This window comes from Merops nubicus, unplaced genomic scaffold (genome assembly GCF_000691845.1).
Source record: "Merops nubicus isolate BGI_N331 unplaced genomic scaffold, ASM69184v1 scaffold20947, whole genome shotgun sequence".
Classification (NCBI taxonomy): domain Eukaryota; kingdom Metazoa; phylum Chordata; class Aves; order Coraciiformes; family Meropidae; genus Merops; species Merops nubicus.
This window is the reverse complement of record NW_008618576.1, coordinates 58519-82257: the sequence shown is the minus strand read 5'-3', so window position 1 is coordinate 82257 and position 23739 is coordinate 58519. Positions and strand designations below refer to the sequence as shown.

The window sequence follows — 23739 nt, the reverse complement described above, 5'->3', positions numbered from 1 at the left end:
ATTCCTGCAGAGATTGCCTGAAGTCACCCGATATCCTCCTGTGTTTACAGTTCATGTTCACACTTGTTTGATTTAGAACTATTTCAACATTTGATTATTCGTGGTGTTACTGTTCTTTAGAGAATAGAGAGAATAATAAACTTTTAAGTGTAAAACTTCTAGGTTTAATAAGCTTTATTGTCTAAAATGAGTATAGAGGGAACGTTACATAGCTATGCCGTTTAATAGATAACTCGTGCCACCACCATCTGCTAAAATCCATTAATTGTGGAACTACAAAAGTCTTTGTATGATGATCTCAAGCTGTGCTTTTGTCCAGAAGAAAGCAATGATCCAATACTATAAATGTTTGCTAGGAGCAATTAGCTTTTTGAGCAGGTTCCATTCCATGTAATACATGAATATCAGTATTTTATATAATCAAGAAAAAATGGTCTGCTGAAAGTGTTTGGTTTTGTTTTGAAGGGTTGAAGAGGGCTTATTCATAAGTGGATAAATTCTCATTGTGGAAATGAGAGTGGATGCCAGTTTGTGTGAAGGGGATCTGGGAATCATTATTTAATAAACATTTGTCAGGTTAATTGTGATCTATTATGCTGATTGCAGAATTTCTAAATTTCTTTAAGTAGTTTCTGCTGCAGTCACTGAGTTTCTGGTTAAAGGAAAGAATGTACTGCTGGAATGGTGTTAATCTTGGTTGAGAGACATGAGTGAGATCCACAGAAGTTTCAGAAGTTCTTCCTATTATTATTTACCTCCAATGCTGAACAAATTGGAGTTGTTTCACAAGCCAATCTAATCCAGGCTAGAATTCAGACCCTTGGGATGTTCAATCATCCCAGGCAATGTATTTGGTAAATTAGTGGGGAAAAAAAATCTGCAATGAAGGCTCAAGTTGACAGATGTATTTGTGTTGGAAAAAGTTTCTACATTACAGGTAAAGTGCCTTCTCAACAATGGAATGGGTGTGTCTGTGGTGTTGTGGATGTGGGTGCTCCTAAACTTCTCTAACTAGCAAGTTAGATATATGTGGTGTTTGGTTTTGTAGCTCAGACTTCTGCATCAGGCCTGCCCAAAGCTATTGGGGTGCATCAGTTTCACTGAGCACTCTTCTTTCTCGAAGGACTCTTACTTGTGTGGAGCCCTGCCTGAGTTAATGAGCCCTCTTGGGACTTGGGAGTGCATCTCTGCTTACTGCAGGGCCCAGCTGGAGCCCAACAGCATTTCTGTGGCCTCTCTGTGGCCATATATAGCTGTGAAAATGGCCAAGGAGATGGTAGGTGTAGCAAAGGATGGAAAAAAGTGTGGGTTTTTTTGTGAGGTGCAAGGCATAAACTGTTTTCAATTTTGGGTTGGGCTCTGGAGAGCTACTTTGATTCACTCCGCCCCCTCCCACCCCAGCTGTTGTAATTCATTTGAGCCTTAAAAACCTACATGAGAGCAGTTTACCTTTTTAATTTCTTAATTCAACTTGCAGCTATGCTGTAGTTCAGCATAATGGTCTGTGAGGAGCAGTGCACCTAGTCTTCTCCATTAAAGCTGTCTCATGTAATGGAAAATACAGGGCTTCTACTCCAGCAACACAGTGTTCACATTTTTGAAGACTTACCAGATAAAGTAAAAGTTGTAATAAAAAAATAAAATCATAGTACAGTAAAAGTAAAGACAGTAAAAATCTGTCTGCAATGAAGTGTATTACAAAGATCTGCTGATGATAGAATTAATCAGACCGTTACACATACTCAAAGACAGTAATTAATTGCTAGATACGACTAGCGTAAAATTAAATTAGGATAATCGTTGGGGAATACATTTTTAGCAATTTTGTGCTGCTTTAACTGTGAGATTTACAGGAACAATTTGAGATGTAAATTCACAAATGATTTTTAATTTCTGTGCAGTATTTTAAAATTACCTGTAAATACCAAATGGAAATTGTAACACTCTAAATACTTTGCTCCTCACTTTCTAAACTTGGCATTAATGCTAAGTTTCAATGTATTTCCCTGTGTCAGTTTTAATGGCAACATGGTTATGAAAAATGAAAGAAAAAGGAAATGTGTACAAATATTATAATCTGCTCTTGTAATGGCATTAAGTCCAAGATTGTGTTGCTTGCCATTGTCACTGAAATGAAGATACTAATAGAATAACCAATACCACATATGTAAAATGCTTTAAATGATGCTAAAATCTTTGAAAAATACCCTGTCAAATACATTTTTTATACAGTATTTTAAAGCCATTGTGTAGTAAGAACTCAGTTGGACTTTTACATGAATGTCACTTGTGTAGTGAAATAGGAAGGGTAAGAACTGCAGACCATAGTCCTGCAGTAGTGTGGCAGAAGGCTTCACAGTGGTGTTTGAGTCACCAGTATGAATGATCTAGCTTGGTGAATAATTCCAAAGTAATTAAAGGGTGGAAATGATACAGTGTAACTCTGAAAACTTCCAACAGTTTGTGTTTTTTTTTTCAAGAATAACTCTACATACTTGCTAACAATACTTAATGCAATAGGGTAGAATAAACAAAATGGATCCTAACGTTGCCAAGCAAAGAGCCCAGTGGATTACAAGGGGAGGTAGGGTGGGAACAGCAGTATTAGTCAGTGGTATTGTTTTAGAACAATACTACAGAAACTCAGGATTTTTTTTTTTTTCCCTTGTTTATCTGACAAGGGCAAATGAGAGGAAATATCCCAATTATGGCTGGATGGTAAGGTTGTGGTAACTGGAGAGGCAGCTTCTTCCAGATGTAATCACGAGTCCCAGCTGGAACTTGCCCTCAGTGATGCAGGATTCGCAAAGTGCAAGAGTCTTTTCTGTTAATTATCTCACAAGCCACTCTTGTGTTTGATTGTCAACAGTGGTGCCACAGGTCCCCTCCAGACTGAGCTGCTGCATTGTTTGGTCCTGTGTGTTCACAGAGTGGGCCCACTGATAAAGTGCTGTGACTTAACAGTGGCACCTTTGCCTGAGGGACAGCTGGCAAGTATGTGCCATGGTGTGTTCCCTGGTCCCCATTGGTGCCCACTCCACCACTGCAGTCTGAATAGCTGAGCTGTCTGTAAAACGGATCCTTATTGGCAGTTAAAGAACCTTCATCCACAATTTTAAGGTGAACTGCAGGTCATCCCAGCTTTGAAAATGGTACCACTAATCCTGAGCTTGAGTGTCTCCACCACTTTGAAGACACTAGGGATGTGAATTGGACTATTTCTCTTCTCAGAAGGGACTAGATAAATGTAGGCTGAGTAGAAACTTCTGTAGTTCAAGCATTTTTTAAGTTTACTCAAGGAAGGATGTTAAATGTTGGAAAGCTGTCATGTCTAGAAATCTGAGCAGATCTAAATACTTTTTTCACTTTTGGTTTACAGATGTTAGAGACTGTTTTCAGCAGCGAGACAGTAATTTTCTGTCCAAGTGGTCCAGGGGGACGTCATTAGTTTTCATATAGGCAAGTGTTTAGAGCAGAGGATTAAAATTTGAGCTCAATGAATGAGTCATGTACAGAACTTAGACTTCTATTAGAACATCAACATTGTTTTCCTCTGACCAGGATTGCAGAGATGATGTTTGTAGAGACGTGACACGTCCTTATGGGAGAATATATTGCTGGAGTGAGAATAAGCTAGCATTTTGCTAGCCTGTTACTGGAACCAATCTCTAATCCATCTGGCTAAAGGTAGAGTTTTAGGATGGATTGGGGGTTTTTTGGTGGTGTGTTTTTTTTTTTTTTTTTCCCTCCCCCTGCTGCTGTACTGCTTGAATGCCTAAAAGCCAGTTGCTGAACTACATCTGCCTCTTCCAGCTCCATGTGAACAAGAGCACATTCTGCATCTTCTGTTCCTCTTGGAGCACAGCCACAACGATTCAGGCTTTCTGGTTAGACAGGGAGGTTTTCCTTTCGTCCTGTCCGAGACCAAAATATAGCAGGATTTCAATCTCTTTCTCTTAATTTGAGCCAACAGTTGGCTTCAGCTCGGTCACATACAACTTATAAAAACCCAACCAAACAACAAAAAAACAACACATGAAAGTGCTGAGATCAAACAGGCAGTGACTGCATTGAGTTAACTAAGCTATTTCAGTACTTATGGAATTTAGAATTTGGGAAAAATGCTATTCTTGAAACACAAACAAATTTGTGCACAGTAAAATTGATCTTGTTTGTGTTGATAAGAAAATAGTTTTGATAAGTCTGATTCAAGATTTTTTTTTTTACCTGTGGCTATTTGAATACAGGCAGCAATGATAAATGTCTAAGACTCCTTGCTGTATTTACAGTTACTTCTGTCACATAAGCAGGAAAAAAAATGTGCAAACTTTTTGGAAGGAGCTACTTGATTATTTACATTTGTTCTTTTATTTGTTCTTGTAGAATGGGTCTTAAAGTTTTAAGTGTTTGTCTTGAGTGTCTCACTTGAGAGATACCTCAGAAGTACTGATGTCACAGTAGAAAAGAAAACTGTAGTTGAAGAATCTGGAAATGTGTGAAACTTTTTTTTAAGAAAAGAAGAATAATAAAATGCCTTTTTTATATGGTTTTGATTTAAAAAGTGACTGTGCATATATTGAGAACTTGTGTGTATGAGCCTCCCACATGCCTGTGGCAGAATATCCTGTAACACAGTGGGTGGAGTGCTAGAAGTGATTTGCAGTTTTCCATACAATTTCCTAGAAAATAAACTTACTCTCTCATTGCAATGCTTTTGAAATTTTTGAGAGCCAGATTTCCATGGGTGTGGGTAAAGCTGAAATGAGTAGATTACTGATTAAGAGTATAGTTTGAATTACCAGAGTGCCCTGAGTATGAATACTGACACGGTTCTGTAGCTTTGTTCATTGTGAAATCAGTAGAAGCTGGAGACTTGCTTTTGCAAAACCTACAGTAGTGGTACTTTTCTTTTGAAAAAAAAAAAAAAAAAAAAATTACTTTAAAAATAAGTATGATTTCTGGTTTTACATCTTCAATGTGAAGAATAAGCTGCTTGCATTATAGTACCTAACCCTAACAAGCTTAAATGGTAGCTGAGAAGTACTTTAAAAATCTTGCTAATGTGATTGTGCCTTTTTAAGGGTGGTTTGTAATAGTTTAGAATTTTTGTAGACATAAACTCTTATCCTAAATTACACACAATGTAAGAACAGAGGACTTTTTTGACTTAAAATATCTGGTGTCAGTTACACTTTTTGAAATCTATGTGCTTTACAAGCATATGATTTGTATTTCTGTGAATCAAGTAAAAAAGGCAATCTGAAAATGACTGTTCTGTAGTTAGTCAAACTTTTTGAATAATCCCCAAACTGAAAATTAATTCAGCAGTTATTCCTTAAAAAATATTTTGAATACTAGAATTTTCAAATAGTGTCATTTGCAAAAGTAAATTGGTGCTATACTGATTACAATCTGACTTTAGATTTTGATTTAATTTTTACTTAGAGGAGTAAAGAAAATTGTAAGACTTGCAGTATATTCTAGGTAGCCCTAGGCTGCTTGCATTTTGTGACTCTTGAGAGATTTAAAGTCTTTTTGCTTTGTATATTAAGATTTAAAAGTTCAGTTAGCGTAACTTAATTAAACAGTGTCAGGTGTATAAATTTTTTAGTCTTTATGGCAGTACAGTAGTGCTGGATTTCATAAAACAAAGTGATTAATGTGGTCTTAAACAGATACGCATCAATCTTTTGACAACTATTAGACATCAAATTTCCTTTATAAAAGCAGAGAATAATTTAAACACTTTCCCAGGAGTTATTCTAGAAAAGTGTTCTCGCTTCTTAGCAGAAGCTCTACCAAATCCTAGCCTCCTGCTGCATTTGCAAGTGAAGCTCCAAGTCTTTGTTCTTCCAAGTAGGAAATGGCACATTGGGAGCTTTAGAAGTTTGTGTTTAGCTCTTAATTTTTAAATCATGTTTCTGGATATCCTTAACAGATACGATGAACAGAAACACAAGTGCATGGTTATCTTTGGCCAGATAAATGTGTGGGGTTTTCTCCCCTCAGTTCTTAATATCCTTATGCAACTAAAACTAATGTAGTGTAGGTACTGGTGAGAGCAGTTAACTTAGGTAATAGGTTAATTAAACTAAGGTCCTAAACTAAGACTCCTGTCCTCTTCTCTGTTAAAAGTTGGCTGAAGGACCACAAACAAAATCACAGAATAGTGAATATAAAATTACTGAGAATGTAGATCAAATATTTCTAAAACTAAACCAGTGAATTAGACTTTTTCTGAGTACATGTGTTCCTCCTCTATCAAACTGGCAACTGGAAGGAAGAATAGCATTATTCAGGGGCTGAAAACACCCAAAAATAGGGCAACAAATATTTGCTTGGGATTTTTTTTCAGATGCAGTTTTCATCTAGACTTTGAGTGAGGTGGTGAGAGCAGATGAGCCACTGAAGTGACTCTGAAATGTGACATGAATGAAGTGTCAAAGTTTTTTTCATGTGGAGATATACTGTGTGGTGTGTATGGAAGCTTTTCTTCTGTGCTTTGTATGTCGAAAAGCTCAGTATTATGCTACATTAAATACAGCTTTAATCCTGTATATTAATTGAGCAACTTTATCTTAATTATCTTTCAGTATAGTCATCTGGCCTAGTTCTTCATGTGAAATTTTTTTTGCTGGTTTTGTCTTGTAATATTTGAGAAATCTTGGTACTTGACAGCTTCATTTAAATATTACTTTTGTAGGCTTTTTTTACTTGCTAAAATTTCACATGAAATTCAGTTGATGGATATTTATATTTCTATTCATACTATTAAGTTAAAATGCTGTTTTTTAACATGTTCTTAATAGTGTGATATTTGAATTTTAGACTTCTGAACAAATAAGATGATAAATTTGTGGAGGGAGACTGATAATTTAGAAAACAAATTGAAAACACAGTACAAGCATCTGCTCTAAGGCACTTTTAAAGACTTTATTTTTTTTAATAGCATGCCACATCCAAGCAGGGTTTTGGGGCAGGGGTCTAAGGTCTCTATTCTCTCATATAGCTATGATGGGCCTACTCTGCTTCTTTGGAAAAGATGGAAAGTTTACAAAGACTTAATAAATACTGTTTAAAGACAGTAAAATCTCTCCCCCACAAAACTTACCTTACTTCCAATAGTTGTTTAGTATCTTTTGACAGGTTTGGAGTTGGAAAGGAGGCCTTGGGATATATGGATTGAGTTGATGTAATCCTGCTTTGTAGGTCAAGGGCTTGTGATAAAAGCATGAATTTCTGCCTTTTTTGAACTTGCTGAATAAGGAGATGGCAGCGTTAGATCCCATTTGAAAGGAGCCTAATACAGTTGCAATGAAAATCTGCCCTGGGGAGCCTGGTAATGGTTTAAGAATGCTTGGAAAGGTACTGGATTTCTTTAAAGTACCTTTTGGTAGCATTTCTTCAACAGTTTTACAGTCAGAAGCAATTATTAGGTTTCCCTACGCCATTGCCATGGTTTAGAACCTTTTTCTTGGGCTACAGCAGTGAATGGAGCAATTACATTTGTTACAGGCTTGCTCTCCACTGGTAGAGATCCACCAATTTATGTAACTACATTTTGGTTACTGGTTAAAGTTAAGAAAGGGAGCTCAGAATACTAGATGAGTGTTTAAAAATCTAGACAACCAAATAAAAACACTTTTTCCTTGTTGAGAGTCTACAAAGTGACAGCCTTGAATTCACAAGATCACCCTGCTAGAGCTGACCAGATCCAGGGAGGGCTGCTGTGGTGAGGGCAGAGATGAGCTGAGAAGACCTGAGGCATTTGGCTTGCTGTCTGAATTTCTTTATAGACTCTTTTTGAGTAGAGGCTTATTGGTAGGCTATACAATCTTTTTTTAGTGTGATGAGTTTCTCTAAGGCATTTATTGGTGGCCTTTTGTCTTTTAAAGATGGACTAAACATCAGTGGGTATGAAAATGCACTCTTAAAGCTATTACAGAAGTTACAGCAAGGTTATTTACACAAAGGATTTAAGTAAGGGGTAATTTTAAGTCAAGGGATGCAAGTTCTACATTATAATGACGAACACAGGATGAGAGGAAAATTCTCTCTCCTTTACATAGGAAAGTTTGGGTCAAGAAGATACTGAATCACCAAAGGCATTGTAGTTTTGCAGCATTTGGGAATAGTTTGTATCTTGTCTTGTTTGCTGAACTCTTATTGGCACTGTTAGCTAAAAGCCTACTCTTGGTACTTCAGTTGATGAAATACAGCTTGGCTTTCATATTAAAAGTGTGTTTTGCTGACCCACTGTAAATGCTTTATGAAACAAACTTCACAATTACATTTTGTCTAGCAAAACAATTTGTTTTCAAGCAGGGAAATTAGATGTTGCAAGGGCAGGGAACCTGGCGTCTCCACAGAAAGGAGAACATCTGCTGTGTTCCTGCTGGGCTGAACAAAATCACAACAGTGAGGCACTGTACAAACTCACTCCTCAGTGCCCTTTGTTACTGGTGACTGTAAAAGGTAGAGTAGCTCATAGGCCTTCCCTGCTGTGGGGAAGAAGGTGGGTGCTTGTGATGCCTGACTTGGTTCTGGGTGTGGATTTCAGGCCACCTCTGTGTGGCTTTATGGCTCAAGGGAACAGAGTCTGGCCGTCTGGGTCTGTGTTAATTCACCAGGTTGCAGCAAGAAAGTCTTTCCAAAGAAATGTGAGTTATCTCCTACTTTAATAGTCTATCCACAGTTCACTTACCTAATATGTAATCTACTTGAAATAGTATTTTGTTTTGGAAATGTATGAACTCTCAGTAAATTACCTTCAATAGCTAAGTGCTATGTTACAAAATTGGAAGGCACTTAAACATTAAAAATGCATTTAATGTGGGATTTAGCTCTTTGGATGTGGCTAATGCCAATGGAAATAGGCAATATATTAGGTTTTCATGTGAAGGATTTTGCAAATCGGTTGCAGTGGCAAGAATATAAATGTAAGTGCTTGTTGTAAATTAAAAATTGTGTGACTGCTTTTTAATCCCATATTTGTAGAAAATTTAACTAGTGCTGCACCAAGTTAAGCATGCATTGTAAAGTGTTTTGCTTATAACTGTATATAAATGTATTTGTATTTTAGATTTTTTTCCGATTTAATTCATTGTTGTATTTTTTTAAAAAATATTTTGAAAACAAAACAAAATTATAGTAAGCATTAGGTCTTAATCTACCAAGGAAAATGGCTTGTTCAGAGGATTATTTTGCCCTTCAGTGCTGCAGGAAAAGGTTGCCATGTGTGCTGTACTTAACACTTTGTTCTGAAGTTATCTGAGAGATGACATTTTTGGAATATGTAGGTAGCTATGGCTGCATCCTTAGTGGAATACTTTAGTCTGTTGTTTTGCTTTTTTTACTCTTATTTCTTGTATTGGAAATAAATTTGTCCAAGTTTTTGTTATATAGCCTGCAGGCTGGTTTATGGGGTGTATGTATAATGGAAAGAGTTTAACAGTACCAATGCTTTTAAGTCTGGCATTTGCAGAAATTCAGAGAGGTCATGGTAACCTATAGGATCCTCTTTCTTTCTCTGTTCCTCCCCCCCCCAGAAAGCTTGTTCCAGTAGCTCACTGAGGCTCCTGATGGTGGTCATTAGTTTGAGGTTCTCAGGGAAAACTTACCTTTTTTCCTTTTCATACATTGTGGGAGAAGGTATATGGGCAGTTGCTTGTAATTGAATTGAACTAATTGAAAAGTTGTTTATTTCTGCTTGAAACCAAATAAACCCCACCAAACTACAAGTATTTATTCACTCAAAGCTTGGTATTATTTTCCAGTGTGCTTTCCTAATTCTTCCTTTTTTGCCTAACAAAATCTGAGCTAAGTCAGTATTTTGAGGGGGTAAAAATAATTTCTAAAAGAAACAAGGTACTCTTGCCTGTGCCTGGAGTGAGAGACACATGGGGCAGTATGTGTTGTAGTGACTTGGGGTGGGCTTGAGTGGGGGGGTGGCCAGGCAGTAAGTCTTGTAGAGTGAAAATAGGGGGGTCAGGCATGTTTTGAGTTGGTTGTTTAGGCTCATAAGCCTGAACTATGGCCTGTGTGATTTAATAGCTTCCTGTTCTCTGGACACAGACTTAAAATGGAACAAAGTATTTAAAATGGAATTTTTTTTACTTGACTAATTGAAAAAGTTTTCTTCCTTGAAGGAGTTAACGAAGGAGAAACTTGGAGACAAACTGAAGGTAGAAGTTGAATGTGATTTCAGGAGAATAGCCAGAGTGAGTTGTATTTATTCACAAGGAGAACAAAAGTGTCTCATGGCTCCACAGGAGTCAGAAACTGCTTGTCTCGAATTGGTGTCGAGCTCCCTCCCCAAGAGTGTGCCGACAGTTAAAGGGAGCTTAATTATTTATTTGGATTTCTGAACCTCTTCAGTTCAGACCCACGTGACCGTTTCCTGAACATACTGCCATCGCAGAATGTGACAAGCAGATGCCTCTGGTGGTTGAGCAAACAGCACTTATGAAAGACTTCTTTCTCATGAAATGGCAGATAGGTCCTGCAGGCAGTGGTGCTTGTGTCCTGCTATGCATAAGTCTTCTCAGCAGAAATAATCCATGGGAAGCTGTGGCAGTGGATGGAACCAAGGCAGGGGGCAGTGCTAGGAAGTGACAGCAATAAATCAAAACGGAAGGAGTGTTCTGCAAGTACTCTCTCCAACACTTGATGTAAATGCTAGTGCAGATTCTGTGATGCCTTTCTCTTTGAAGGGTCATGGCCCTTGCTGGTGGGGTTGCATGTGTGTGTTTGCCATGGGACTGGGCTGCATCTGGGCAGCCTCTCCCCTCTTCTTTCCCTCAGATAGTGGCTGTGTCCAACACTGAAGCACTACCACTTAAAAATGAAATTGGTATTTGTAACTTAGTGTATTCTAATTAGAGGGAGAATTATGTAGTGAGATAACGTGTTAGACACTTAGTATCTTGAACATGAACTGCTTTTGCTGTGACTCACATGCTGTGATGGCGAAGTAGAGCTCAAGGGCTGATACTTAGAATATCTATATCTTTATTTTAGTTCAAGAAGACTGTCGGAAAAGAGCAACCAAACACTTTTTGCAAAATGAGAGAAGTATCAGTCTGTGTAACTTCCATGCTACTAAACAGCACACTTATTTGTCTAAGTACAGAAGTGTCATAAAAATTTATGCTTTAGGGTCATAGCATATTTTCACATTCCAATGCTGTGATGTTTTATGTAGCTGAACTTAAAGACCTGGTAAGATGTGCAGAAGGACTCTTGTGTTCAGTTAGGTTTGCAATGATAACCATGTTCTGTGATTTAATCAGCTTCCTACTTTCACAAAATTATCTGTACTAGTAAATACAACTCTGTCTACTCCTGTGAAACAATCTTTGTTTATATGTTCTCCAGTCTTCTGCATTCAAAAAGGTTTAGTAGCTTCTACATGTCCCTTTTAACAAATACGTAGAAATAGTGGTAATTCTCTTTAGAAGTACTAAAGACTCATTGTAATCCTGTTCTGTGTGTATAAATTTCTGTCAGTGTTATATCACTTGAATTAAGAAGTCTTTTCTATATTTTTCAGATTTAAGCCATTTTTTCCATTTCAAGTATTGCCACCTGATGAATATGAAGATCGAGACCTCTGTGTACAGGATGTTCTATTGACAGAAGGTCGACTAAAAGTCACATTAATTGAATGTACAAGGTATGGTCTGTGGCCTTTTGCTCATTCTTGACTAAGCAAATACCTGTGTTTCTTAAGTTTGCAGTAATGGTAGCTGTAGGCCTGTTCTGATTCATGAAGTAGCAGCGCTAGTGTCATGATTGTGCTCTAATAAAGAAATTTATTTTTCAGGTAAGTATGAACACATGAAAGTTGCACCAAGTTTCTGAGGCACTTCTATGTTTTGTGTGGGTGTTAGGCATTTGCCTTTCTTCTGAATATTGCCTGGTAACAAGCTAGTCCGTGCCTCCTGTTACTTGTTTTGGTTTGTTTTCTGTTTGGCACACCAAATTATGAATCTCTTTCCAGGACAGTATAAATGTTGTAATTATCCTATTGTATTATGTTGTAAGCAAAGGGAAATAATTCTTTCACTCAGCCTTACTTAGATTAATCCAAATAACTTTTATAAGACATTATTTATTGTCTTTGTCTTGGACAAAATAATGGAAGAAATAAAATCTGCTTCCTTCATGTTTTGAAGAGAAAATTACTCTCTCAAGCTGGAGAAAAGGTGTGTGGCCTCTTGTTTGCTTGGTTTTTTTTTTTTTTTTTTTTAAGACCTTAGTTCTTGGTTTGTTAGATCTTATCCAAGTAGTGCTTAGGCTTTGATCTAGTCATGTGCTGTTCTGCTTTTTATGAACTAAACTCTGCTTTGCAGCAACACTTCTTTTTTATGCTGTTCTCTTCACTGCTTATATTACCATGAGGTTCTCCTTGCACTTTTTTCCTGTAGCTTTGTCCAAGTGTTTAAACTATATTTGCTCTACTACTGTAGATTATCAGTGCCATGGATTTCCAGAAGAATGTAAGCATTCTGTGGGTCACAGCAGTGATTTGTTTTTAATAAAGTGGACATTTAGCTGTCTCCCTAACTTTGTGGTATCTTTTCTGTGAATGATTCAAGAATATTAAATGATTCTGCACTTCTTGGCTGCTAAGAGCATTTCCTCTTTACCTGTACTGAGTAAGGGAGCTCCTGATTTCTTGTTATAGGCAGCCTCCAATTTCAGCCCAGTAGTGCATCCATTTTTATTATAAGAGAGCCCAATACCTTAAATTGTGTGCAGTTCTTGGTTTGGAAAGTAATCTTAAGTACTGTGTCTTCCCTGAATCTGGAACACTGTGTAACATCACCAACATACCAGGAGTGTTGTTTCTTTCCATTACTTGTAGAAGCCAGATTGCTCAGTTTGACATCATTGTTTGACCTCTCAGTATTTTCAGCTGTCACAGATGCTTATCAGATGGCTGGGAGAGGATGCAGTTGTTGGCTTGTCAGGTCTTTTAAGCTTCAAGTCTGATTTCAGCTTTTTCATGCAATTTGGGGTTTCTTGACACACTTGAAAATCGTGTCTCAGCAGACATCTCTCAGTCTAGGTGTCTGACTCTCGGTCCCTTAGTAATTTCTCAGATCATCCAGGTGTCCCATTCTTTTCTGAACTAAACTGCAACTGCTGTCCACAGAGTCCTCCTGTGAGTAAATATTCTTCCTTACTTTGCACTGAAGATGAACTTGGTAGTAAAAGAGGAAATGTATACAAAAGTGACAAGATTTCCCTTTTTCCACCACCACTGTATGAGAGCTGCTGTGAAGATTGCTTGGGACCATTCCCAATGGTTCTTTTGCAGTGCAGCACTGGGTACCAAAATACAGAGCCTTTTCACTCAGGTCTGCCAGAGGCACCTGAAAATTCTTCTTGATCATTCTCATTCCAGAATAAAAGATCACTGTAATTTCTTCCTGTTTTTCAGTTTTGCTCGGTGCCCCAGAAGGTTTTAATATTCTCCCTCAGTACAGTTAGCTATTCTTTGACTTCTGTATGGATTTTGGGATGGGACTCTAATGCTAATTCCATCTAGACTGGTAACAGTTCTGTTACTTGTCCTGCTTAGGTCTTAAATACAATGGTGAAACTAAAGTGATAAAACATTTAGCAAACTTTGTGTTACAAATTTCTAGTTTAGTTTTCTTCTTCACCTGACCAATACCTGCACTTTTTGCACTTTTCTAATTGCAGGCTTGACGATGTTTCAGTAGCATGACAGCAAGGAAATGTATAAAAAATAAATTTTGCACATTTAAAAAATAATAAAAGGATGAGACATTTGTAAATAGTCAAAAATTTGCAAAGCTTATTCCTTACTTCTTGGGAATGTATTTTCTTGTATTGTTTTTCTTGTACAGTGCAGTGCACTCACAGAACTCAATTTTTGCAGAAATCCTGTTATCTGTCCTTACATTAAATTTTTAAGGAAAAGAGAAGAAGCAATATGCTGTTAAATATTGCTTTTTTTTTAAGATACACTTAGTGTATCTTAAAGTCTTGAAAATGTAAAAGTCTTGAAAGTGTGTAAGCTCCAATTTATATTATGTGAGAATATTCTTCCAAAACTATGCCATCAAGTGGGCCTTCTAAATTAGCATTTGTTTCAATAGATAACCTTTGTGGACAAGGAAACTTAGATATTTATTTAGTGAAATACCACAGAGTGTAACTGAGACTGAGTTGTCAAATTCAGAGTTTCATGGATAATTTTCCTTTTGTCTTCAAGTGGAATTAAATGTGCAGCAGTGGCACTTCTAAGTAAGCGAATGTTGAATAGGCTTTAAATCTTAAAATTTGGGAAATACTCTGCTTGTTTCAGCTTCTAAAATACTTGCAAATAGAAAGACCACAGCTGAATATAAACATACTTTCTGTATGTATATTTTAATTACTCAGTTGCTAATTTAATCACATTTCTTTATTGATTTGGTTACAGCTGGGGTTATAAACTTTGTTCCAGGATGTCTTTCATACGTCTTTTCATACCAATTTAGAAACATTTAATCTGCAGGATATAGATATCTCCATAATACCTGGTTGGTTTGGGTGTGTTGTGACACAACCATAATGTCTGTCTTTACCTGCAGCTGTGTTACACAACACAGTAACCTCTGCTTGTGTGTTAATGGAGGTTTTATTCAAACAAATTTCCTTACTGCAGCTGCAGTTGAAATTTATGCTTTGTCTTTCTGGCATTGGGAATTGAATTCCAAACTCCAGCATCAAGAGCTCTTTAAAATTTAGATACGTAGTTTTGGTGTCTTGCAATATGTTTGAGTTGGGTGTTGGTAACCTAATGTAAAGCGAAATCTCATTATGGCTCATTGTTTTCCTTGTACCTTCTATATTAACATTTTGGCTGGAAATGCTTTCACTCCTGTTCTGACCTACCTCCTGTCCTTCTATCTTATTTGCCAGCAGCACAAGATAGCTAAATAGCTACTGTGCTGATATTTTGAGGGGACAATAAGTACCCCTGGAAAATTCCCCAGGAGTGTGTCTAGGTGACCAGAAGATGAAATATGTGCAACCAGGGATCAGCTGTAGAAAAGTTGTAATGAACTGTCTGGTATCAATGAGACAATGAGGAAAACCTGCATGACTAAAAGCAGAACAGAAAAGCCACAGAGGATTGCTGGGGATGGCTTAAAAATCAGTGAAGGTGGCGTGAGTTCGTCAGGTCATGTCACCGTGAACAAACCGAGTCTTATCCAGACAAAGGACCTTAATCAGTTGGTCCTGAGCCTGGATTTCTGCTTGTAGTCATCGGATCAATAGTGTCTAGACAAATGAGTGCTGAAGGTCAAGCTGGAGATGAGGTTGACAGCTGCTGTTTGTGGTGCTTCAGTAGAGCATGTGAACTTCCCACCTGAAGATGGGCTTGCAGGATAAAGCCCCTAACTCTGAACCAAAACTGGACACTTTGTAAAGCAGGGGTGCCAGGTACCAACCCAAACAGGATGTTCCCCTATCATCTCCCCTGTGCAGTCACATGCTTAGCTAAAAGCAGTTAAATTCTGCACAGGGTGACATAGACAAGAAATACTTGTTTGTGTCCTTGCTGCAGTGCAAGCTACAGACCTGTTGTAGCCAGAGAGGTCTTTTCCCTTGAGGTTAGCTTAATTTTAACAATTCTAATTATTGGTGGAATTTGTTTTCAATATGCTTACTTAATTTTCAAAGTATGTTTGCTACATATCTCCACATCTGGAAAGCTAGGCACTTTTTGCTCAACTATTTAACCTAGAAACTTTATTTAACAACATTAAGGTACAGAGAAAATTGGCCTTCTTTTTTCTTACAGTCTTTGTCTTAATCATCTAAAGAATTGTGTAACATGACAATCACAAATAAGATACTTTGAATAAGAGCTTAAAAACTCCTTGTTAAATGTATATAAAAGGTTTGGGGAGTAGTTAAAATCTAATGGCTTTTTTGAAAGAGGAAGATTTAAGTTTTTATTCCAAAATATTTTCTTCCAGCTGCTGTGAGGTAAGGTGTATGCAATTGTATTGCTTTTCTGTAGCATAATAGTTATTGTGGCTTTTTTCTTTTCTATAATACAAATGTGTACCTGAAAAGCCTTATAGCCTTCTGGAATAGGGTATAATTTATGAAGAACCAATCTTTCATTTAAGTGCTACAGATAAATTACAGATCTAGGAAAGATCCAGATTTAGTGAAATAGAGACGTAAGTTGTAGTACACTGTGATTTTAATCTACAGTACCACTCATGAACCAAGAACAACTGCAGTACATTGTGAAGTTCAGGACTAGAATGAAAGACTCTTGTGGCTATTGTTGCTTTTTAAAAAACTAAGTAATTTCTTTATGGAAAAACGCTAGTCTGCCAACTGAACTCTTCATTTAAAAAAGAAAAACACAATGGCAATCCCCCCCTAACAAAAAAACCCTAGTTAAAAAATTTAAGTTATGGTTAAATAGTTATGGAGTTTTTCCACTAGAGGGTGGCAGTGTCTTTCTTTCCTTTGGTGTGAGGCTGTGAGTGGAATCTTTTCTGTGGGGACTTCTCTGTATGTACACATTGATAATAGTAATAGAGTAAATGAAGAATGGCGAGTTTAATACAATATCTGGGATATATGTAATAGTATTGCAATTCTTATTGTAGCCTTTTTTATTTCAGGTTACTTGTGTTTGGATCCTATGAAAGAGAAACAAATGTTCATTGCACAATGGAGCTGAGTAGTAATGTTTGGGAAGAAAAATCAAGAAGCTCTATTAAAACGGTAAAAAGAGTATAATCTTTGCATGCTGCAGTGTGTCTTACACTCAATGCGTTGTGATATCTATTTGCAAGTATCTGCAAATATAGAAAGTAGAATTATTGGTGATATTGAGAGTTAATCTTTTACTAATTATCAGACTCGATAACATGAGTTTAGCAGCCTACAGCCTACAAGTTGCCTTTGTGTGTGTGTGAGGGTGAGAGGTATCTCTAGTTTTTTTTGTTGTTGAACAGGATGTGCAATACATGAAAGTGCCTTTCACTTTGGCATTAGAGTGATATTGTGGTAGATATTGAATTTGGCTTATGCTGAGCAATAAGCAATGTTTTTTTAAGACCAAAAACAAAACCCCCAGAAGCTTTAAAAGATGTAGTTAAAAATTGGTTTTGTGTGAAGAAATCATGGCAAAAAAAATTAAAAAAAATCGGAGGCTCTGCTGGCTGAGTGCAACTAGCTTAAGCCCAGTGCCTTTGTTATATCTGACCAGAGTTGTTTGGAGACCAGCATTATTTTTCCACTTGAGCAGCAAGGATCCACAACTTCAGCAGCTCATTCAGTTTCTGCAATTAAACTCCACTTTGCGTTGTTTTTAAAACTCCTTCTGACAAATGCTATGATACTTGCTCAGCTGATATCAGCTTACTATATATTATGTTTTGCCAAAAAGAGTGTGTGGCTGAGCAACAGACAAAAAGCTGCTCCTTGTTGTCTCAGCTGTGGTATTCCTGAGTCAAATGAGAAACTTGATGGGTGGGTAGAGGTTCACCTGTGCTCTCTTGGGACCGGACCTGCTCCTGCTAATAGTCACGTGAATGACCCTTTTCTTGGGCTGGGCACGAAACCATGCACAGATCTGCCAGGTTGGTGCTCTAGCAATGAAGGTGGCAGTACACTGATTTAACATTACATTTCTCTGGACAAATAAACATGTGCTTCTTTTTAGATAATGTTGAGTAGGAGTAATGGAATGTATTTTACACTAACAGAAGAGGAAAGAAAAGCCACTCTGCAGACAGCGTGGCACCGGTGTGTCTGTGACAGCAGATGGCAGTAGGACTAAACCGATGGAGGATGGAATGGCTGGGTCCTTTTTAAAACTACTGAGAAGTACTCAGGGTGCAACCCCCAAGAACTCATCTTCTGTTTCAACATCTAAAATGAAACTGCAGGTTTCTAAAATATCTTAAGCTTTCAGGGATCTGGCCTGCAATATATTCAGAAGGGCTTTCTGTGCATCTGGTTTGCAGCCCTTCATTAAGCATCGCTGAAGCACTGCCTGCTAGAGGGCAGAGAGTCCCTGGCCTGAGTTGCTGCATGTCCAGCTCTGCTGTCAGTATTAAAGATTCACTGTGCTCAACCACCTTGAACTTCGGGCCACGAGATGGGCAGCCTCGTTTTAGGATCCTGCTTACGAGAATCATGATATGTATAATATGGGAACTGAAAATGAGCAAATTGCAGAAATAGCTTTTGTTTCTCAACTTTTGTTCAGCAGATGTAGTGAACTCATGAAATCTTTTTCCTTAGGAAATCAGGTTAAATATGCAACGTAAGTTACAAAATGTTAGGACATCTCATTGGGTGGCAACAGTATTACCCACAAAATGTTAGAACATCTCATTGGGTGGCAACAGTATTACCAAAGATTTGCAACAAAATAAGTGTTACTTGCACATTCAACAATGGGGCTTAGTTATTTTTGTCAGAAACTGTAACTGTGTGAATAGCTAAATAGGAAATTATAAAGAAAAACCATTGCAATATTTTCCAAACAAGAAGCTTACTTGTATCTTTAATTGTGATTTTTTTCTAGCTCTGTTGCAATATTAATCACAAGGCAGCTGATTGCAATACTTGGTATCTTTCTAATATTAAATTATTCTTTTAATGCTTACATGTGCAATAATTATTTGAGACAAAGCTGTTAGAATGAATAAAACTTCAGAAACTAGGGAGGAGAAAACAGAGTAAGTTGAAGTTAAAAGTAGAAGGATATGTTCTGGTTCAAAACCATCTAATTTATAAGAAACTCACTTAGACATGACAATACATCCTCTGATTCAAGCTATGTTCTGTGATGTTCCTGAGGAAAATTCTCATAACTTTCTGTATTTCCTGGCATTTTAATTCTTTTTATTATGTTAGTAGTAGCGATAAAAGATTAGAGAGGTTTAATACTTCATAATGAGTTTTGGCGAGACTTCAATCTGATCTCATTATTTATGAAATATTAGTAGGTGTCAGAATTGGTTTTGAAAAAAGACTCAGTGTTATTGAACATATCTAGAGCATCATTGAAGTGTCTGTTATAATGCAAAGGTGTCTCAAGCTCCTGTTTATCAGATCAGTGTGGAACACCGGGAAGACTTCCAAGAGGTGACTTGGCACATTCCCATGTGATGCTTGTAAACAGTCTTCAGCATCTTAATTAGCAGTACATGCTGCTGGAATTAACATTAATCACTGCATTGCTATGTAAAACTTAATTATGTATGGATAGGGTGTAATAATTAGTATTAGCAGCATCAGATTATTAGACAGGTGTTCTATGGCTAACTTAGATGTCTAAATAATTAGATATGTTTGTAGATATTAGGTGGAGGTTGTGTCATAAATGTGAATGGTTGTATCCACCGAACTGCCAGTTAGCAATACCAGATTGATTGTTACCCACAAAAGGAGTTGTCCTTTCTTCCTTTGAAGCACATCTGTTCAGAGTGGACCTTGGCCTTGTCACACCTGCTGAGAATTGTGCTTCTGACTTTACCTGTGCCCATGCTGCACGTGTAGGGTTGTGAAAGAATAACAAAATTTTCCAGCAGAAACCAAAGTTGTTTTATGAATAGCAGGAAAATACAGTCGATCTTCCTTAAAAGTGGCAGGAGAATGGATATAGGAATGATCTTGAAGTATGAGTAACAAAGACATGAGGTAGCTTTGCAGCTCTAAGTTCCCTTTATGTTGCATAGTCTGTGCCTTGACTACTGTATGGATGTTGGGCACTCCTGAAAGTGGCTAGCATGGGCACTTCCCTCTGCTTCCAGCACTGCAGAGAAGATGAATTGAGAGTCTAGTGGTGTTGAAATGGGAATCTTGTTTATTATGAACTGCTCTGCATATCTTGGTAGTCATGTTGCCCTTCTTCAGGTACTGATTTTTCCGATGTATAAACTAATAGTCTACGAATTGTAGAAATTGTTGCAAATAGATTGCCATCTTCTGAGACTCTTATAACCAGGAAACGTGTTTCCTGAAAACTGTGTGGCTTGTGCTTTTTATTGGTTCTGTGAGTCTAAAGTAATGGGGGAGAGGTGCTTGACTGCAAACAATGTATTCTGTCCAAATTGTCTCTTAAATATTTTTTTTGTATAGAAATTTAGAAGCACAAGAGACTCATTATCGATCTTGAAATAATAAAGTTAGATAACCTAAGAAAAATACAAGGAAATGTCTTTAAATTTTGGTTTCAACTAGTACATTGTCTGAGGTGGTACTGTAGGAGCAGCCACAGTTTTGTATTCATAAAGGTTGTAAGTGTTGGGGCATTTCTGGTGGAGGGGTGTTCTTACTATTTTTTAAAGTCTTTTCTGTAAATACTAACTTTACTAATACAGCAACTGCATTTCATGCTCTGCAAAGTAAACAATTTCCATCTAAAATGCCACATCTAGTAGCCCAGAGGGTTTAACTTCTGCAGCAGTTGTCTCAGGAGCACATAAATACCTTCTGAAGTAACCTAATCATACAAAGAATTAAGAAAAGCATCCCACCACTTTTTTAGGAATTCTGCTTGATACTTCTTCCAGTCCACTCTGAACATTCTGGTCAGCACTGGAGTAATTGAAGGGGGAGACAGTGACACTGTCTTCCAGTACTGCACTCTGAATTTATGCATGTGAAGACATACACATATATAGGCTGTGGTCTCCACTTCTTTTGGTGAGGTTGTCTTGATGGATATGGCCTTTCATAGATAAATTAAATGGTAACATGGAAATTGCTTTAGGCAGGATGGTTGGTACCTGTTAATAAAAACAAAGCAATATTTCTCAGGGTTTCATATCGTTATATTTCCTTTATCAGGGATTAAGGGAAACTTAAAGGTATTCCAGCACCATAAGATATGAATGTAAAATGAGAAATAATGTAAATCAAATCCAGCACCTTCTGAAATGAGTTGCCTGAAGATACTAAACTATAATGTCAAAATTTAAAGCAACTGTGAAACATTAATTTGTAAATACATGGAGTTAAATGCCTCACAGTTGGCATTTCAGTGTGCTTATTCAACAGCCTGCCATTTCAGCATTTAATCCTATCAAAAGAAAGGAGGAGGATTAAAGGAACAGAAGCTTTTTGAAAATGTCACTTTTTATGAAAATTCATGATCTTGTAAAATTTGATAATATTGGTAAATACAATGGGGAATAGTTCTGAGATTTGTGCTTTACATAATATTCTGTAATCCGTCTTTCAAATAAACTTGAAGGCCATCAGGGTTTTTTTCAGTCTTATCCTAAACATTTAAGCTTTTTGACTTGAGGCTTCAGAAAGCTTTTCTGTGATTTAATGAGACCTGTGAAAATGCACTGTAGTTCTTTACTAGGGACTACTGAATACAAACATTAAAAAAAAAAAAATCCCCCAAAAGACTTTTTTTTTTTTCTACATGTATGTTGAAATAATTGCTTGGAACCAGATATTGTCACACTAATCACAGCCTGACCTGATACATCTTGCCTGCTTATAAACCATTCAAAAGCTGTCATGTGCCACATCCTTGGGCACACATCCCCTCACCTGGGACAGGTGACTGTCCAGTCAATGTACATGAGACGTGGTGACAGAGTTGCACTGCAGGTGCCACTGGTGATACTGTCCGAGCGGCTGGGATTTCCCAACATGCTATTTTGCAGGGTGTTGTAGTCTCTACAAGCATGGTAGTGGCCTCCTCCTGATCATCAGAAAGCATCTTGAAAGAGGTACAAGCCTTTTAGATGGTTGTATGGGGTGAATTCACCTTTTTAAGACATCCCTATATGGCTGTTCTAGGACAAAAGTTATATGAAACTTCAGGCTTGATCAGGGATTAATTCTATTCTTTTAATGTGTTTTCTAGAGCTGAAACATTCATTTTCACTCTGTTTTCCCTTGAAGGTTACTCATGTAATAACCAAATTATAGTACAGATTCTCTGAATTGCCTGTCTTCCATATTCTGATAGTATCCAGTTTGAATACCAATTATAAACTTACTTTGTAGTACCTTTATATTTAGAACTTAATGTTTACTTAATGTTATCCTTTAAATATTATCTGTTTCTATTATCTATTATTATTTAAGTAAAAATACCTGTAAAAGCTAAGATGGGCACACTGTCACTAGATGTGGTGCTGATGACTTTATATTTTTTGTGTGCTTGTCATCTGTTCTACTGTGTCCAAATACTAGATGCTGGAAAGAGTTTTAAGTAGGTTTTACAGCAGCTGTGTTCCTCATTTGCAAAGAAATTGATTTACAGTGATAGCTGATCTTGCTAAATAAATAGATGGTTGATGCATGAAAGCTAACTTTGTTTGTATAAACAGTGTGGCCTATTGTAAGAGAGATAACAGTGTTTTATTGACCAGAGTAAACAAAGTGGTTTCTGGGTAATTCAGTATATTTCTGGAATGACTTTTTAAACTCTTGTGACAGCCGATTGCCAAGTTGTACAGCCAGGTGAGCCAGCAGCTCAGGCTGCTGCACAGGGCTGGAGTAGAAGGGGGTGGACTTAAAAACCGGTATGCACAACCACCTTTGGAAAAATAAGCTGGTTTCATTCTCATTGGCTTGTAGCATTTTTTCCCCTCTTCAGTCTTCTAGTTATTTTTATTTTCTCATAGCATCTTTATAAATGTTAATCTCCTCTTAACGTACTAGGCTTTTTCATTACAGAGAGGTTGGGATCTGTTCCTATAGAGGTAACTGAATTGAAACTACCCATTTGTATAGATTTCAGTGATGTTGTAATGTTTCTGTAAACTCAACTCTTGGGCATGTCCTAAACTGTTTTTTTCCATTGATGAATGGTTACATCTCCCAGAATACTGGAAGATGAGCAGAGCCTGTTTGAATGTTCAGTTACTGCATAAAGTGTTTTCTAGGCTGTAACAATACAAAGAGAGAAAGCCTAGTGTGGGTAGAAGGTCTCAGAAAAGGGGCCCATGGCTCTGAATAAAAATACTAGTTAAGAAATAGTGAGGTATTTGCACTTAGTGCTCATATACTCTCCTAAAATGAGTTAAATTCTACAATATGAGACCTGTAGAGGCTTGACACATGACAAAGTTGTAGGGGTGTTAGTTTCTGGCTGCAAGTTTCTCAGTGGTAACTTGGCTATGAGTTCCTCGCAGGAGTAGTTCATCATCTGGAAGTTTCTTGCAATTAAAGAAGAGAAAATGACATTGTGGTTTCTGCAGACTATGAAAGGATAGGCAAGTGCTTGGAGTTACTGCAGAATATCCAGTGTTTTACTGCTGACCCATTAGTGCCTTCAGTAATCTGGTATTGTCCTTGGCTCCAAGTGTGAAAAATTTACCTGTTTATAGACCTAGCAGCACAGTAATAACTACTGAGAAGCCTGTTCTGAATACCACTTCACTTGCTTTGATCAGTTTCCAAAGTCTGAGCAATTAAAGCTACCAAGTAGCTTTTTACTAGAAGTTTATCAAGAGCCTGCAGTTACATCTTGCACTTCATTGTACTTGCATTCACTGTACTAGAGAAGCAGTAGGGAGAGTTTGTGTGCAAATGTGTGTCCAGGAGGAGTTCACTTATTTTTAGTAGGATTTTTCCCACATTTGTTGTTCCTTTGTTGTTGCTTTGTGGTAGCTGTTTTTTGGGAGGCAGGCAGTGGTGGAGTGGGTGTTTTGGGTATTGTTTTGGTTTCTTGTTGTTACCAAGTTGGCAGATTGAGTTTGGAGA

The 23739-nt window shown here is 37.3% G+C and overlaps 1 protein-coding gene across 1 annotated transcript in view; it reads left to right on the top strand.

Moving 5' to 3' along the window:
* Positions 1-23739, top strand: part of PDZD8 (PDZ domain containing 8) — a gene marked incomplete at its 5' end in the record, with an annotated part of 56543 nt that overhangs the window by 7296 nt on the left and 25508 nt on the right. The window contains 2 exons of the mRNA XM_008943501.1: positions 11552-11674; positions 16671-16773. Of these exons, the coding sequence (XP_008941749.1) occupies positions 11552-11674; positions 16671-16773 (226 nt within the window). The remainder of the gene's footprint in view (positions 1-11551; positions 11675-16670; positions 16774-23739) is intronic.